Raw genomic sequence first — 19,292 nt, 5'->3', positions numbered from 1 at the left:
TATTGCAGGCTGTTTAGGGTAAGTAAGTTGTGCAGGTTAATTGTTAGTTGATCAAATCATGGTCATATCAATTACTAGTCTATTTTTATCACAACAATATACATCTAGGGTGCAACAGATAGATATGATTCTGGAGAAAGGTAAGGTAAAGGAGTTACATAAGGTCTTCAAAAACCTCAGAGACATACAGAATATACCATTTAAAGATTTTTTATTATTATTTTAAAGATTCATTGATAATGAGACAGGTTAACTCCTGGCAATACCCAACATACCTCAAAGAGGATGATAAACATCAAAGAACCTCCTTATGGAGATAGATGACTTCAAATGTAGCAAACCATCCACTAGGGAAAATGTCCTCATTTCCATCACAGAGAAAATTTTGTCTAATAATTAGTAAGCTTGGATACAGGCAGAGTTGATGGTCAAACTCTGCCAGACAGGGTAAGCAAGTCCTCAGTAGTTCCTGCCACACAAATCTCTCTGTCAGATATATTAGGCCAGAAGGCAGAAGATGATGCTCCAACATTATGGAGAGTTTTGAGTGACTGTTCAGGAATCAAACTGTCTCTGTCAACTTCTCATTTGTGAAGCTGTTTACTTGCATTCCCTGTCTACTCAGGTAATTATTTGTATTCCTTCTCATGTCTCTGGTGAGATTGAAGACCTGATCGTTTAAGTTTACAATAAACTTAGTTGCTTAGAGGTTAAGATGTTTTAAGATCTAGATAGATGTTTTAAGTTGATAATGATGAAATATGATAGATTATTGATTTACGTTCAGAATTTTATATTCAGAAATTTAGGAAAGATGGTTTCTTCAGGTCTGCAAAATAGGAATAGCCAAAACACTATGAATGCAACATTTATATAATTCCTGATGGTTTAGTCGTTTTTCTTGCTGTAGGTAGTTTATTGTATATGTGTATAATAATATAAATGTATAGGTAAAAATAAAAATAAAAAAATAATAATTTTTAAAAGATCCAAAATTATTTTCTTAACAATCTGTGATTTTTCTTTTATATATATTTTTTATTAATTTGTTCATATTACATCTCAATTGTTAGCCCATCCTTTGTATCCTCCCATTCCTCCCTCCCTTCCACTTTCTCCCTACTCCCCTCCCCTATGACTGTGACTGAGGGGGACCTCCTCCCCATGTATATGCACATAGGGTATCAAGCCTCTTCTTGGTAGCCTGCTATCCTTCCTCTGAGTGCCACCAGGCCTCCCCATCCAGGGGACGTGGTCAAATATAGGGCACCAGAATTCGTGTGAAAGTCAGTCTCCACTCTCCACTCAAGGGTGGAGAATGCTGTGCTCATTGTCTAGGTCTGGGTAGGGGTTTGAAGTTTCTGCACATATAGTCCTTGGCTGGTGCCATAGGTTGAACAAGACCCCTGGGCCCAGATCTGCCCATCATAATGTTTTTCTTGTAGGTTTCTAGGACCTTCTGTATCTTTCTAGGTCCCCATTCTCCCATACTTCTCTAACCTAGAGTCCCAATAGGATGTCCTCACCTCTGTCCCACTTTCCTGGTAAGGGAAGACTTTCATGGGACATACCCCTTGGGCTAGTGTCCAGATATAAGTGTTTATATACCATTTGACTCTGCTTCTCAGTGAACTCACTCATTATGATCATTTCTAGTTCAATCCATTTGTCCACACATTTCAGGAATTCCTTGTTTTTAATAACTGAGAAGTATTCCATAGTATATATGCACCACAGTTTGTTCATTCTTCTATCAAGGGACACTTAGGCTGTTTCCATGTTCTGGCTATTATGAATAAGGCTGCTATGAACATGGTTGAGAATATATCCTTTTTGTGTGCTGGAGCATCTTCTGGGTATATTCCAAGGAGTGGAATAGCTGGGTCTTGAGGAAGCCTTATTCCCAGTTTTCTGAGATAGCACCAGATGGATTTCTTAAGTGGCTGTACTAGTCTGCATTCCCACCAGCAATGATGGAGTGTTCCTTTTTCTCCACATCCTCTCCAGCATGTGGTGTCACTTGAGTTTTTGATTTAGCCATTCTGATGGGTGTAAGATGGAATCTCAGAGTTGTTTTGATTTGCATTTCCCTGTAGTTTAGATAGTGGTAATTTAGATAAGTCTGTGAGTTCATAAAATACAAGAAACATCCTCTTTATTATCACCTATGAAAGGCTCTGGTAAGTAATAATTCTGTAATATTTGAGGAAATATAGGAACAAAAATGTGAATGATATAGAAGGAAGTCTAATAAGCATCTATCAGCAAAAATAAAATAATAGATAGGAAATATGGCTTTGTTCCTTACCAGGGGATTAAACTGGAAAGAACAGCAATGATTTACCTTATTCATCCTGGCCATGTCCACAGCTACAAGACAGCTAAACCATTTGTGGGAGATGAAAAAGTGCAGGTTGGGAAAATAGAAATAATTTTACATGAGAAAAATATTAGTTCAGGAAGATGCTTTGGCCAGAACATCTTTTTTAAAACCAATGTTCAAACCAGAGATGGGTGAATGTCAAGCTCATTTATCTACCACGAAGAACTGAGGGATTTCCAAAATGGTATGTGTTGTCCTGTTTGACTTCTAAATGAAACCTTTACTTGAACAATGGAAGTGGCCACCTTTACAAATCATTTCACAGTCATTCAGGAGCATATACCTTAAAGGAAAACCTGAACCACAAATAGCTGAATGGTAAGAGGATCAGTTTAGAGGAAAAGCGATGAGTAGAGATGGGGCACGAGGAGAGAGATGGAGGAGAGTATGGACCTCCCCTCATACTTCTTGTTTGCTTCACATCCTGCCCACCCTGAATGTACAAACAAAGCTGCAGTACGTGTAAAAGTACTTAAAACAGTCTTTCTGAATGTGATAGAGATTCTTAAAGAGACAAATAAATTCCTTAGAGAAATCTATGAAAACACAAACAAACAGTGGAAGAAAATGAATAAAACCTTTTAAGATCTGAAAGTAGAAATAGAATCATAAAAAAAAATCCAGCCTGAGGGAAATCAGGAAATGAAAAATTTAGAACCGGGAATAGGACCCACAGAGTGAACCTCTGGCATTGAAGACACAATGGAAGAGATGGATACATCAGTCAAAGAAAAGATTAAATCTGAAAACCAGACCAAAAAAAAAATCCAGGAAATACAAGACACTGTAAAAGACCAAAATACCTGACAAGAAAGATATCAAACCTAAACAAATTAGGGAATAAAGGGAAACCACTACATACTCATGAAAAGAGAAATTCATCAAGAGGGACTTTCAATCCATGGCCCAAAAAAAAGAAACAGTACTACAGCATATAATGACCTCACACACTGATGGTTGAAAACTTCAGTATGACACTGTCACCGATAAATAGGTCATCTGGACAACAACTAAACAGAAATGTTTGAGCCAAATGCCATTATAAATTTTCTAGAACTTTCTAGAATTGACTGAATATAAATACAAAACATTCCCAAACGTGTGGGACAACATCAAAGCAGTTTTATGTTCATAGCGCTAAGTGTGTACATTTTAAAATTTGAGATCTTATTGTAGCAACTTAATAGCACACCTGTCAGATCTAGAATAAAAGGAAGAAATGACACCCAAAAAGAGTAGGCAACAGAAATAAGAAACTCAGGTTTGAAATCAATAAAAATAGAAACAAAGCAAACAAAATGAAGACTCAGTGATACAAAGAGTTGGTTCTGTGAGAAAATCAATAAAATCAAGAAACCCTTATCTATGGTGGCACATGCTTTTAAACCCAGCACTCGGGAGGCAGAGGCAGGTGGATTGCTGTGTGCTCAAGGATAGCCTGGAATACAAAGCAAGTCCAGGGCGGCCATGGCTACACAGAGAAACCCTGTACTGAAAACCAAAAATAAATAAATAATACAAAGAAAAAATAAACACTATTCCAAGTTAACTAAAAAGCAGAAAGACAAGATACAAACTAATAAATTAAGAAATAATGAAAATGGTACTTAACAACAGACACCAAGAGAATCATAAGAACATACTTTAAATATCTGCATTCCATAAAATTGCAAAATATCATATAGGTCATTTTCTCAATACATACCATTCACCAAAATTAATTTAAGACAACACAAGCAATTTAAACAGACCTATAATCATCAGTGAAATAGAAGCAGTATTACCAGTCTCCCTACTGAAGAAGAAGAAGAAGAAGAAGAAGAAGAAGAAGAAGAAGAAGAAGAAGAAGAAGAAGAAGAAGAAGAAGAAGAGAGGAGGAGGAGGAGGAGGAGGAGGAAGAGGAGGAGGAGGACAAGGAGGACGAGGAGGACGAGGAGGAGGAGAAAACACCCTGGGGAAAATTCTACCAGAGTTTAAAAAAAATCTACTCAAATTATTTCACAAAATAGAAACAGGCTGAACATTGCTCAACTTATTTTGTGAGGCCACAATTACCCCAATACCCAAACCACATGAAGACACAAGAAAAAAAGCAAAATTTACACCAATTTTCCTTATGAACTTTATGAAAATTTTTCAATAAAATACTTGAAAACTGAATCCAAGAACACACTAAAATGGTAATCTAGAATAATCAAGTAGGCTCTATCCCAAAGATACAGAGATAATTCAATATAAACATTAGTAAATGTACTCCACCACGTAAACAAACTGAAATAAAAACCACATGACCATCTCATTAGATGTAGAAAAGCCCTTTGGGAAAATCCAAACCCACATCATGATAAAAGTCTTGGAGAGATTATGGATACAAGTGACATAAATAAACATAATAATGGCAGGTTACAGCGAGTATATAGCAAGCATCAACTTAAATGAGGAGAAACACAAATAATGGCCCTAAAATCAGGAGCAATACAATGTTGTCCACTTTCTCCATTGAAAGAAATCAAGGGGGAAAATGGGAAAAGAGGAAGTCAAAGAGCTTAACTTGTAGACAATATGATAGGATACACAAGTTACCCCCAAATTCACCAGGAAAGTTCTACAGCTGAGAAACATATTCAGTGAAGTAGCAAAATTAACTCACGGAAATCAGTAGTGCTCCTACATACAAATAAAGGAATCCAGGAAGCAGCACCTTTCACGATATCCTCATTCAACATAAAGTATGTTGGTGTATCTCTACCTTAGCACATGAAATAATTGCATGATTAAAAACTTCAAATCTTTGAAGAAAGAAATTGCAGAACCTGTTAGAAGATGTGAAGCTCTTTCATTCTCCTGGATTACTGGGATAAACATAGTAAAAATGGCTACCACGTCCAAAGCTATCTACATATACAATCCAATCCCCATCAAAATCCCAACACAGTGTTTCCCACACAGAAATTGACAGGATAAGTTTTTTTTTAGCTTCATATGGAAACACACACATACAAAACAAAACAAAAAAAACCAAAAATAATGGTAAACAAAAGAACACAACAACAACAAGAGTATATCTAAAACAATCTTGAGCAATACAAGAACTGCTGGAAGCATCACCATCCCTCATTTTGAGTTGTACTATAAATCTATAGCGATAAAAACAGCAGTATTGGCATAGAAACAGACAAGACAATCAATGGAGTCAAAGTGAAGACCCAGACATAAATCCACGTACTTATGGGTAGCAGACGTTTGATAAAGAAGAAATAAACACACACTGGAAAAGGACAGAAACTTCAGAAAGTGATGCTGTGAAAGCAGGATGGTGGAGCTTGTGGAAGGATCCAAACAGATCCACACTTATCACCAGGCACATAACTCAACTCCAAATGGGTCAAAGTACTCAACATAAGACTAGATAAACTGATCATGATAGAAGAGAATATGGAGAATAGCCTTGAACTCACTGGCACGGGAAAGGACTTCCTGACACAACACCATTACCACAGACAGTAAGATGAGCAATTAGTAAATTGTACCCCATGAGACCGTGCAGCTTCACCACAGACAACACCAACATTTGGATGAATTAGAGGGCTAAAAAAATGGGAAAATATTTTTACAAACCACACATCTGAATGAGGATTAATATCCAAAACATAGAAAGAACTAAAAACTAGATATCAAAAAAAATTAACAAGTTTAAGTTGGGTATAGACATAAACAAAGAATTCTCAATAGAGGAAACTCAAATGACCAAGAAACACTGTAAGAAAGGTTGAATGTCCTTAGCCATCAAGGAAATGTAGATTAGAACTGCTGTGGGAATATCCTTTTTTTTTTTTTAAGTGACAGCTCAAGCTGACCAGAATGTGGAGTAAACCGAACACTCATGTCTTACTGGTGTGAGTGGAAACTCATGCAGCCACTACAGAAACCAGTGTAGTGGTAAAAAAAAACAAAAACAAAAAACAAAAAAAAAACAAAGAAAGAATCCATAAACATTTGATAGTTAGAATGAGAATGTCCCCAATAGGCCCATAAGGAGGGACACTATTAGGTGTGGGCTTTTTGGAAGAATTGTATCATTGGAAGTGGGCTTGGAGATTTCAGAAGCTCAAGGCAGCCCCCCTCCTGCCCCTTTCTGCTGTTTGACAATCCAGATGTAGAACTCTCAGCTCCTCCTCCAGCACCATGTCTGAATCCAGGCTGTCATGTCTTCTTCCCTGATATTAATGGACTAAACCTCTGAAATTGTAAAGCAGGCCCAGTTAATGGTTTTCCTTTGTAAGTGATCCCATAGTCATGATGTCTCTTCACAGCAGAGAAGTTAATACCAGGGACTGGGGTATTGCTATGATAGGTCAGACCATGATTTTATTTGAAGGAATATAGAATACTTTGGGTCTTTGGGCTAGAAAAGCAATTGGACATTTTACAGGGCTTTATGGACCATCCTAGTAGGAGCATGGAAGACAGTGGCATTGAGTCTGGTTTGTCCTTTAGGGACCTAGCTCAAGTGGTCTTAGAGGAGAATATTAGTATGTGGCCTAGACACATCTTATGATATTTTGGCAAAGAATGTAGCTGCTACTTGCTTGTCTGGAAAGTCTGCCTTAGGCTAAATTGAAGAGTTTTGGATTGTGTTTGGACAGGAGATTTCAAGAAAGCCTAGCGTTGACTGCATTTCTGTGGTTATTAGTGGTCAGTCTTATATAAACTGAATTGTATAGTTTTAAAATGAAAAGAAACAAGCTGAACAAGGAAAAATAATACAAAGTGTACAGTTTGAAGAGGAAGGGAGCATCAGGAAGTGTACAAAGATTAAAGAAAAGCCTGATGTTAAGTGGGATAAAGGGAATGGTGAGCTCAGAACAAAACCAGAAATGACTAGGCTTCCAAACTGTGAAAAGGACATATAGAAAAGTGGAAAGGAAATAAAGGAAAGAATTAGGTACTGTGGTGCATGCCTTTAATCTCAGCACTCTGAAGGCAGAGGGTGGTTGATCTACTGTGTTCAAGGAAGAGTTCTGTTGTAGTATTACACTCTGCATTCCTCATCTTCTTCAGCAGAGATGTGCTGATCCCTGCTGGCCTCTTTCCTCAATGGATAATATCCCAGTAATTTAATTTTATATTTAAGTTCAGGACTTCTTAATCTGTGTGACTGATACCAGCCTTGAAATGCAAGTCTAAAATATATATCTGGCAGCAACTAATATTAGATAGAATAAAGACGACACTTTCCTAAGTTGCATGAATGTCAGTATAAGACAGGAAAAAATGAAATTTTTCTTTTACCCCAAGCAGTGCCAAGACTTATTTTGCTAAAAGCAGTTTCAACTCTAGAGGTGTTATTCCACAAAGGACAATTTTCTCTGTATTGTTTATAAAGAAACTAATAATCTTTTTTTTTGTAAAGGCAGGCTTAATTTCTTTATTTATGTGTGCATTTGTATGTGCACATGTGTGTAGTTGGTCTCACTGGCCTGAAGAGAGCACAAAGATAATTAAACAAAAAGCAGAAATAAGTTTAAGAGGGAGTGAGGGGTGGGGACACGGAGGCACATGAGGGCAGTTGAAGGGAGGAAAGGGAAGGAAAGAAATGGTGTGTTGTATTTTAATTTTAAAATATAATTTTTTCCAAGATATATATTATTTTATTAATTTGTTCTTGTTACATCTCAATGGTTATCCCATCCCTTATATCCTCCCATTCTTCCCTCCCTCCCATTTTCCCCTTATTCTCCTCCCCTATGACAGTAGAACATTCTCCACAGTAGAGTGGAGAGTTGTATATGACTTTCTCATGTACTCTGGTGCCTCATATTTGACCATTTTCCCTGGAGGAGGAGACCTGGTGGCACTCAGAGGAAGGACAGCAGGTTACCAAGAAGAGACTTGATACTCTTAAAATACAATTTTTAAAAATTGAAAAAGAAAAATATCTGTCCAGGAAAGGGGAAAATTGCCATTACTCTGTCATATCCATGGCTCAGCAATCAGCACATGAGTTATCGTATGCAGATTTTTGTGGATTCTAAGCTCTTATAAACATTAGTTTTCTTTCCACGTTGAAGACATGTTTCTTTGAAAATCTAATTCAATTATCTATTTAATTATGTTATACTTGACAGAAAAATTGTGAAACAAGTTGTTCCAAAGATCAATTTCAGTGTTCCAACGGTCAGTGCCTGTCAGGCAAGTGGAAGTGTGACGGGCATGAAGACTGTCAACATGGGGAAGATGAGAAAAACTGCGAACCAGGTAAAGTGAGAGGAGAGCATCAGACTCAGTAGTTGGTTTTAATTTGATAGAATTTAAACCAAATGCAGTGATGTCCAGAAAACTGTTAACACAGGCACACACTGCAGAGGTGTCTAGAGATCATTTGGAGTATCTGTAAAAAAAAAAAAAAAGAAATCTGTGTGTGTTTTTTTCCAATGTCTCAAAGTCGTTTTGCCAGATAAGATCACTCCTTACATATGGAATCCAAGTACTAAGCACCTAGTTTTGATTTCTGGTGCCTCTCCCTTACCATACATCTTGGAATTGGTCCCTCTTAAACCAAAATGACTGCACGATCAAATTCTTATCATAGAAAACGAAGCCCGGGAACAGTCATCAGCAGTTGGATTTAGCCAGCTGAGAAGCACATGGATTTTATTTGTATTTATGTCTCATACCCAAGTCAGAGGAAAATTAGAAAATCTTCCAGGGTGTAGAAAAACAATTTAATTCATATATTTCTATTCTGTAAAAATGGTTCTCCAACACATTCATTAAACATACAGTGCTTCTCTAGATACATCAATTACACTGTCCAATATAAAAAAAATCGTGGTGATCGTACATGCCTTTAATGATAGCACTGGGGAGGCAGAGGTAGGTGATTCTCTGAGTTTAAGGCCAGCCTAGTCTATAGAGTGAATTCTAGGATGATGAAAGCTATACAGAGAAGCCTTGTCTGGAGAAACTAAAAAACATAAAGAGAAGCAACTATAAATTCTATAAGCTTGGTTAACTACACAAACGCTATCTTTTAAGTTTAAAGAGAAAAATGTTCAAATGGATATCACTAGAGCCCATGACAAAATTTCACTTTCTGCTTTATGTATTTGAAAATGTATTTTTTCAAATAATTTATAGTTATGAGACCCTCACTTAACTCCTCATGATTAATAGAATATGATCGCAATGATATATGTTGTTTACTTAGCTCATTGTGTATTTAACACTTCACATCTTTGAAGGGCTCTCCCTATAGTAAAATAGTGGCGTAAAACACAATGTAAATGGTCTTTAATGCTAGTCATTGTTCATTTTTAAATAGCATAAGATATGATTCTGAGTCTGTCCACAAATTCATGTTCTCATATTCTTTTATATATTTTGCCTTCTAAATGAGTAACTTCTTTTTGCTATGTCTAATCTAAACCTCAGCTTTATAATTGTTTAGCCTTTCCTGCTTGCTCATCAAGTGAATATATGTGTGCCAGTGGTGGATGTCTGTCAGCATCTTTGAAATGTAATGGAGAATCTGACTGTGCTGATGGCTCTGATGAGGTAAAGTCTATCATTTGATTAAAACCTTTGAATCACATGACCAGAGGTTAAAAAGCAAATGCAAGAATTAATTTTGAATTTTGCTTTTGGCTATTTATAGTTACATGTTATGTTCTGTATATGTTAGACAGGAATATAGTTTCCACAGCAAATAGAAGGACCTTCATGCTATCTCTACCCTAAAGCACACTGTTAGTTGTAGAAGTTGTGCTCATTAAGAGAAAATAAAAAGAATCCCTCTTTACAGCAAACATCCACTATTGTGAATGTCATGTTTATACTGTCTGTGATTCTACCATTGTTAATGAAAACTGATGTGCGCCCATTGTGTTTGAACAGACAGACTGTGTGATAGAATGTAAGGAAGATCAGTTTCAATGCAAAAATAAAGCATACTGCATTCCAATTCGATGGCTGTGCGATGGAATTTATGACTGTGTAGATGGAAGTGATGAAGACAACTGTGGAAGAGGTAAGGTCCTGTATGCACATGCCCGTGTGTGTCTGTGTGTCTGTGTGTCCATAAGTGAAAAAAGGAAGAAAAGTTGCTGGATAGTATCTATAAAACATGCAAAGGGCAAGATTTATGAATAATTCTTTAAGCTCTTTAAGTTCTTTTCCATAATACACTGCTCTAAATAAGAAAAAGCCACATAATTTTGAGACAAGATGTAATCCCAAACTATGCACAATGGGAGAAAACTCATTCAGATCCAAGGCATTTATAGAATGCCTGATGGGAGAATGTGACCAGGTTAGACACTGTATAACTGATATACAATCTGAGAACCACTCGAAACAACCTCCAGAGAGGACACAGCCTTGGAAGAGGCCAGAGGCTCTGTAAAGACAAGATATAGTCTGCATAGAGACATGACAAGTATCTATAGAAATAGGACACAGCCTCTGTACAAGAGGGCACAGACTCCATAGAAGACACTGTTTTTAGCAGCGCAACTGCACAGGAGTTCTCTGTGCTCTGCAGGTGCCTCTCTTCTATGTGGCCTTTCTTTCTTTGAGAGAACAGGAGGAACACATGTTTTACTGGATTGCACACAGTTGTTCTCTGTACAACATGTAACTTTTAGTTTGTGCCAGGAATTCTCTTGTCATATTGTTGAGATGAGCTACCCCTAATTTTTTAAAAATCTAGATTAGTCAGTTGTTATTATAAATTAATTTAATTAAAAAGAAAGTATATACTGAAAGTTAAAATGATGACAGGCTATGCAACTTTGATTTTTATATTATTTGGCTTGTTTAAATGCAATGCTTCATAATTTGATCACAGCTTTCTCTCAATGGAATTTACATTTCAATATCTGGAACATGAACAACAAAAACGGTACTGACACAGGCTCCCCAACATTTAAAAATGCTCTTAGAATTTGTGTAGTTTAAGTATTTCTGCTTCTTGCTGGGCGGTGGTGGCACATGCCTCTAATTCCAGCACTCAGGAAGCAGAGGCAGGAGGATCACTGTAAGTTTGAGGACAACCTGGTATACAAAATGAGTCCAGGACAGCCAATGATACACAGAGAAACCCTGTCTCAAAAAAATATTTCTGCTTCTTAAGATTAAGTGCTTTATGATTCCATAATGTCACCATATCAAACCCTGACAAGGTCTTATATTTACAAGGAATTTCAGTCCACCCCAGAATCTACAATACAGTATGGAAAATAAGGAAAATATAAGCATCTGAAGTAGCTGTCTATCTTCAGTTTTCTTCACACTCTCTTTTTACAGTTGGTCTTTCTAGGAACAGGAATCACCTGGACCACATAGTAGCACCAAATTACTGCACTCTCTTATAAAAGGCTCTGCAACTATTGTTTAGTTGATAAGATAATCCCTTCCATGCTCTGGTTCACCCCCTTGCCCTAGTGTAGCTATGGCACTGGTTGTGCTTCTGAAATACTGCCCAAGTAGTCATCAGTGAAAGCCAGTTGCCACTGCCAGGTCTGCCTTGTTCATGTCAACTGTCATTGCATCTCATACCCTCATATACTGATGCTCTATTGTATGACATCTTGAGGAACCTGGGAATCTCAAGTATCTTTCATATTGAGATGAATTCCCCTTAATGCATCACTGACTGAAGGAACTGAGTCTGAGTATATTTCATTTGATGGCTTTCATTTGACAAAGCCGCATCTGCACTGTCTACTCACATGTCTAAGCTCGCTACAGTTCTATGCATTTAGGAAATTATGTTCAAATTAAATATTTTGGTGACTGAACAATTTGTTCTTGCCTTTATATCTTGTAAGGAAAGACAATGCTTGCAATTTTAGTATTTAATTTAATCTCAGGAAGTAACTTTGGTATTGGATAAATATTTCTCAAAACTCTGATGAAATAGAATGCCAAAATAAGCCTCCTTTAAGTTCATGTCCTGTATCCTTGAATTTGGACACTTGAAAAAACAAATCCTAGAAGGTAAAGGAATTGCAGGTGTGTATGTGAGTGTTCAATGTATCAGTGCCCAAAATACAAGAGGATCATTCTGATCCGCATCAGTCATATACAGGCCAATTGAGTTTATTCCTGTAACACCATGGTTAATGGGGCAGAGAAGAATAACTCTCAGCAGCTTATGGTGCAAGTCAGTCCAGCCAAGATGGTTAGCTCCAGGTCCATTGAGAGACCCTGTCTGAAGTGGCTAGCTGTAGAGCAATAGGGCAAGATGAAGGTGTCAAGTTTACCTTTGGCTTCTAATTCTTACATACACAGCCAAATGTACCAACACATGCATAACAGCATAAAGCAGATGTATATGCACTCATGTACACACACACACAGAGTCACACACACACACACACACACACACACACACACACACACACACACACACACACAGTTAAGGCTCAGCATGACACATTTTTCCAGTGACTCAGCTTTGGTTACTATAATATTCCAAACATTCCAAGCCTGCTGGAAATAAAAGCATTATTTGCATTTTGGAAGGTTGAATTATATGATCCCAAAAAACCTGCTGCCTATTATGGCTTGAACTTTCATCCTTTGTTCTACTTTTTCTGGCATGGGTGGAAAAACGATTGACAATATTCTTTAGGAAACACAAGCTCAAAGAATGTAAACTCTTTATGTGCTTTATAAAAATTTATCACATGTTAAAGCGTCTGTCAACCCTACTGAATATGAGAACGCTCCATGGTGGCTTTCTGTGTGATCCTCTTGACCAGCTTTCTTGTGAAGCTGCCAGTGTCTCAGTTATAGTTCAGATATGTCATTGTTAAGCCTGGTATTATGCATTCTATTTTGTTAATAGTCACCTCTTCAATTGACCAGGAATATGCCTAGAAAACTGGAATGTTAATCCAGCCAATTTCTTTAAGTTGTACTTTTTCTGTTGCTTCTCTGTGCCTTAGGCCATTTCAGAACTAAGCACTATAACCAACTCAGGATGCTAAGCCTCATGATGCATTGCTTCAGATTCAAACTCTTTAAGACACAATATGAAGTTGTTTGTAGGTTATCACAAAATATTTTAGTTCACTGTTACAATTATGCTCAAATTTATATTTTTATTCTTGATAAAAAACAGTGCAATGCCCAACACTATTCTGGGCATATACAAATAAAATGATAATTAAGTCAATAGATTAGGGAGATCACTTTTCCTTTTAACAACACTGATATGCTATAAATAGAATTTTATATGCATAAAATCAAAGCATATAAAAAGTTCGTAGGCATCTTTTAATTTAATTTGTTGTAAAATAGATCATGCAACGAGGTTAATAATTTAAACCATTCTTACATGAGATAAAAATGCCTCTACTGAATAATCAATGGATTTTGATTTGAAATTAAGGCAATGCATTCTTGACTTCCATATTCATGTGATTCTTTTCTCTCTCTCTCTCTCTCTCTCTCTCTCTCTCTCTCTCTCTCTCTCTCTCTCTCTCTCTCATTCCTTCCTTCCTTCTTTCCTTCTTTCCATCCTTCCTTCCTTCTTTTCTCATCCTCCTGTTCTTTGTTTTGGAAACTCAGTCTACCTAGTTAGCTATATAACCTACACTGGGCCTAGACTCAAGTACTTTTACATTTCTCTTCCAAATGCTGGAATCAAGGCATATACCACTACATTAATACCACCATGTTTAGTGTGCCTTTACAATTACAGGCCATCCATGCTTTCCTTTATATTGTTTTCAGAGAAAACATATTAAATGGTTATATATTGGGCTATATAGGTTTGGCACTGAGATTACTTTTAGACTGTAGCAGTTTAGAGGTCAGCATTACAGACACTTGAAATGAGGGAACACTTCAGTGATCAGCACAGGACTTTGAAGCCCCCAGTGTGAATGTCAACCAGCCAACTCTCTGGCTCTTAAAAGCTGCCCTCCTGTGTGTCTTAGACTTCTCTGGCTCTACAAGTTGGCAATATAAGCTAAACTAGTTCAGCTTCTGAAATTTTGCAGAAATCCTTAGCCTCTGCTTTAACTTTTACTTAAATTTCTTCCCAGGAAGTTCGTCTGTAGCTATCTTCCTCTAAGCATGTCTGCAATTGATCATATTAAGCGATTTTTAAAGTCAATTATGTGACCTCTGCCAAGTGACCCTGATACAATAATGACCTTGCTTTGTAACTCACAACAGAAATAAGAATCATGAGCATTTTCTAATCGGAAAACAATCTCACTTCTTGATCTTAATTCTGAATTTGTATCTCTGTGTTATATTATTCAGTAGTGCTTGTGAATATGTGTTTATAAGTTAATTAATTATGTTTTGTCATTGATGAAGATATTGAATCTCTGTGACTTTAATAGGTTGTCCAGAGAAGTAAAGGAACCACAGACCCCATTAACCATTGGAATCTACCTTGTGTTTCTTATCTTTCCATACGCAGACTACAAATTTCTTAGCTCATTGGGTTCTTTGCATGTGGTATTGACACATAAATTTTATATTTTAAAAGATTTGTATTTTGAGTAGTTTTCTGTGAAAATGTTAAACATACAAAACAATGCCAGATTGCACAAATTTCATAGGAAAAAATTAATAAATGGCATTGATAAATTACTTTGTCTTTGCAAAACTATTATTTATGTTACAAAGACCATCTTAGCAATTACTATAAAATTTTAGTGAGTAAGTAGGGTGGTGTTTTAGGATTGGAATAATTTTAAAACAACTATTTTTTTCCTTTTATTCTATATCAAATAGAGTCACAAGTTTAAAAATTAATATTTTAGAGCAAAATTCATTAGCACATACAGTGATTTTAATAAATCTCACCTTCTCCTCCTCCATCTAACTTATCCTGAATCCATCTTCCTCCCAACTTCTTATCCTCATCATTACAATCATCTTGCTCCATCTCCACCCTTCCTCTTCCTCCTTCCTCTTCCTCCTTCCTCTTCCTTTTCCTCGTCTTCCTTCCACTTCCCCTTTTCTTTCTTCTTTGTAGCTGAGTGAGCTCAATTTCTGATGATAATATTCTCTGGCGGGGGCTGGGGTCAGGGAGGCATCTACTGGATCGCGATTGACTTAACAGAAGTAATGTATTTAAAAAAGAACACAAACTAAGCAAAGCAAGACAAATAAACAAAGAAAAATCCTTAACTTCTTACTATAGAAGCCACTAACCTTCAATTCATAGCTATGGTTGTTGGGGCTGACAAGGTCTTCTACCATCAACGCTCAAATATATATTTGTTTGATCTTTTTGAGATTTTTGAACAGGTTTACATAGTTGCTGAGTCCATGAATGCAATCTTGTCATGTAGAGTGGACACATTTTGATCCTGTTTTTTAATTTGTTTTGTTTTGTTTTGTTCCTTGGTGTGTGTGTAGGGGGTATTGTTTGTTTGTTTGTTGTTTGTTTTGGTTTGGTTTTGTTGTCAGTTTTGTTTGTTTTTGTTTTTGTTTTTGTTTTGTTTGAGGCAGGACTTCTCTGTGTAACTTTGGTTGTCCTGGAACTTACTCTGTAGACCAGGCCAGCCTCAAACTCATAGAGATCCGCTTAACTCTGCCAACCAAGTGATAGGCTTAAAGGTATGCACCACCACCACCTGGAGTGAGAATTCTGGATTTTTTTTTTTTTGGTTCTTAAAAAAAACCCACAGAAATATTATAAAAATATGATTTTATAAAAGTATGTTTTAATACCAGATGAATGGCTATGGGGCTGCTTTAGACTGTCCACAAACTGTCCACTGACTATGAATTCCCTCATGCTCTAGCAGACGCATGTTTTTGCCAGCTGTAGATAGGATCTGTGATTATGTGACCCTTGGAATTCTGGAGGCTTTACTGAGGGTAGATAAATGCTAGAGCCCTGATAGGCATTGTGGGTGGTTGGTGATCTTTCAGGGGGGTAGGTTTCAGGTTTTTAGTAGTAGTGCTCAAAGAAAAAACAAGAAAAAAGAAATTAGATTCAGGAAACTCTCTCTCACCCCCTCTATCTTTCTTTCTCTCCTATGTAGTGATATGGGTTGAAACCAGTGGCAGGGTAAAGGATGGGGAAAAAGAAGAAACACCACAAAGTAGCAAAGGCCAGCTACAACCACCAGGAGTTGACCCTGCTTTTTACTGTCCTTGGACTTGTACAATGTTCTCAGCCTCTCTTCCAAGATGGTCCCTGAGTCTTTAGGGAATAGGACATAATTAGATTTCTCATTTATGGTCAAGGACTCCACAGTCACTTATTCAGCCCACCTTGGTCAATTGTGATTTTCTTCACTCCACTATACAAACAAACTCATTGTGTAATTAGGAATAAGCTTTTTGTTAAATCCAAGTGTTTGGAAATTGCTTGCTTCTGGTATTTTGCAGGAAAGAAATATAAGAAAATAAAGTAGTAATAACAGAAAAAAATAGAGGATGCTGAACCCTTCGGTCTGGCCTTACTAATATTCTAATCTCTCTTTGTTAAAAATGAAGGAGGAAGTATATGCAGAGCTGATGAGTTTCTGTGCAATAACTCCCTTTGCAAGCTGCGCTTCTGGGTTTGTGATGGAGAAGATGACTGTGGCGACAACTCAGACGAAGCCCCCGACATGTGTGGTATGGTCTCTCGTGCGGCTCTTAACTGAGCTCTCATCTTGTGATCTAACACTCTGAAGGGCAGCAGGGAAATACTGAGTTGATCTACAAATGTCATATCCTAGGGTCCGGTAGATATAGAATATTGTCAGATACAGCTTCTATCCTGATAATAAAGAGATCACCCTGTTAAAAGTTCTTCACTTTGTAGAGAGCACACTAGCATATGAGCCTGTCAGGTCAGCACTATTTAGCAGATACAATGTGCAGTTTAGAAGGATTTGTATAAAGTAGCTGGGGTTTGGAACGGAGTGAGTATCTTTAAGTATTTTTGGCTTCATCTCAATGTGTGTTAAATGATAAGGATATTTTAATAGTAGGTAAATATAAATATGTAAATAATAAATGACATTATAGCAGAGGTAAGAAGTCACTGCGGAGGCTGTTCTAAAATAAATGTGCAATATACACAAAATCATGTTATCTATTCAGTATCGAGACTTAAAAAACAAACAAACAAGCAAAACCCCAAAATACAGCATATTTTCTCTATGATCAAGTTGCTTGTGAATACTGTTTCCAGAATATGTCCAATGGAAAAAAAACAGTAAAATTTGAGATCATCAACATAAATAACTTCTTGTATTTTTCTTAGTTAACTAATTTATTTATATCCTGCAGTCCTGGACACCGTAGTCCAGATAAGGGCAAGTGTCCCACAGGCAGTCAACAGAGTCAGAGACAGCCCCTCGGATAGGAGCGTCACATGAAGATCACGGTACACAACTTGTATGACTTGTACAATCTGTGAAGAGGGTCTAAATCAGTCGCATGCATGCTCTCTGGTGGGCAGTTCAGTCTCTGCGAGCTCCTATGTGCCCAGCTAGTTGATTCTGGAGGTTTACTTGTGGTGTCCTTTACCCATCTGGCTCCTACTACTATTTCTTCCTTCATCCCGTCTTCCTTCCTTTCCATGTTCTGCAGGATTCCTCAAGCTTGGCCTAAGGTTTTGCTGAGGGTCTTTCCACCTGTTTCCATCAGTGGCTGAGCGAAACCTTCATGAGGATGGTTATGCTTAGACCCTTGTCTGCAAATATAGCAGAATATCATTAACGGTGTCGTGGGTGGGCTTTTTCTCATTGTGTGTGTCTCAACCTGGAATAGTAATTGGTTGGCAATTCCTTCATTTCCTGCTAAATTTTAACCCTCGCACATCTTGTATGCAGGGAAAATTGTAGGTCAAGTGTTTTGAATCTGGATTGGTGTCCCAATTCCTTCATTGGAAGGCTTACTCATTACACGAGGTGGCTGGTTCATGCTCTGTATACCCCATTGCTAAGTGTCTTAGGAAGGATGTTTCTCTTGGATTTCTGAGGTTTCCATTGCCCTAAATTTCTCTCTTGTCCCAGAGATGTGACACCCTGATTTTAGTTGTCTCTCCCACCCACAACTGACCCTTTCTGCTCCTCTCTGCACACCTCCCCCATCCACTCTCCTCCTCCCAGCCCTCAATCCATCTCCAGTGTTTATTATTCTATTTCCCCTTCTAAATGGGATGGAAGAGTTCCCACCTGAGCCCTCCTTGTGACTTAGCTCCTCAGGTTCTGTGGATTGTAGCATGGTTCATGGTTCTTTACTTTGCTGCTAAAATCGACTCATAAGTCTGTACATACCATGTTTGTCTTTCGAGTCTGGGTTACCTCACTCAGGATAATCTTTCCTAGTTCTACCCATTTTTCTGGCAAATTTCATGATGTCATTGTTTTTAACAGGTGAGTAATACTCTGTTGTAAGAGTGTACCACATTTTTAAAAAAATCTGTTCTTCACTTAAGGGACATGTAGGTTGTTTCCAGTTTCTGGCTTCTAAGAATAAAGCTGTTATGAACATGGTTGTGTAATTGCCTTTGTAGTATGATGGGGCATCCTTTGGGTGTATGCCCAGGAGTGGTATAGCTGTGTCTTGAGAGAGATCTATTACCAGTTTTCTGATAAGCCACAGGATTGGTTTCCAAAGTGGCTGTACAAATTTGCACTCCCATCAGCAATGGAGGAGTGTTCCCCTTGCTCCAATGCCTCTCCCAAAAGATCTGTCACTTGAATTTTTTAATTTTTAAAAAATTTATTCACTTTACATCCCAACTGTAGTCTCCTCTGTCATCTCCTAGTCCTATCTCTCTCCCTCTCCGCCCCCCCCACCACTGCCACCCCTTCCTGAGTACTCAGAAAGGGAGGGACCTCCTACACTACCATCTGACCCCAGCCTGTCAAGTCTCATCAGGGAACGCCTGCATCTACTTCCTCTGTGGTCTGGCAAGGCTGCACCACCA

General features: G+C 37.6%; 1 protein-coding gene across 5 annotated transcripts in view; it reads left to right on the top strand.

Moving 5' to 3' along the window:
- Positions 1-19,292, top strand: part of LRP1B (LDL receptor related protein 1B) — a 1,938,012-nt gene that overhangs the window by 1,793,008 nt on the left and 125,712 nt on the right. For all 5 annotated transcript variants that reach the window (XM_084800259.1, XM_084800256.1, XM_084800258.1 and 2 more), the window contains 4 exons: positions 8,512-8,641; positions 9,834-9,940; positions 10,280-10,412; positions 16,862-16,984. In XM_084800259.1, the coding sequence (XP_084656385.1) occupies positions 8,512-8,641; positions 9,834-9,940; positions 10,280-10,412; positions 16,862-16,984 (493 nt within the window). The remainder of the gene's footprint in view (positions 1-8,511; positions 8,642-9,833; positions 9,941-10,279; positions 10,413-16,861; positions 16,985-19,292) is intronic.

This window comes from Acomys minous, assembly GCF_964271855.1.
Source record: "Acomys minous genome assembly, chromosome: 10".
NCBI lineage: Eukaryota > Metazoa > Chordata > Mammalia > Rodentia > Muridae > Acomys > Acomys minous.
Note: the sequence above shows the minus strand (reverse complement) of the source record. Positions and strands in the feature narration are given on the sequence as shown.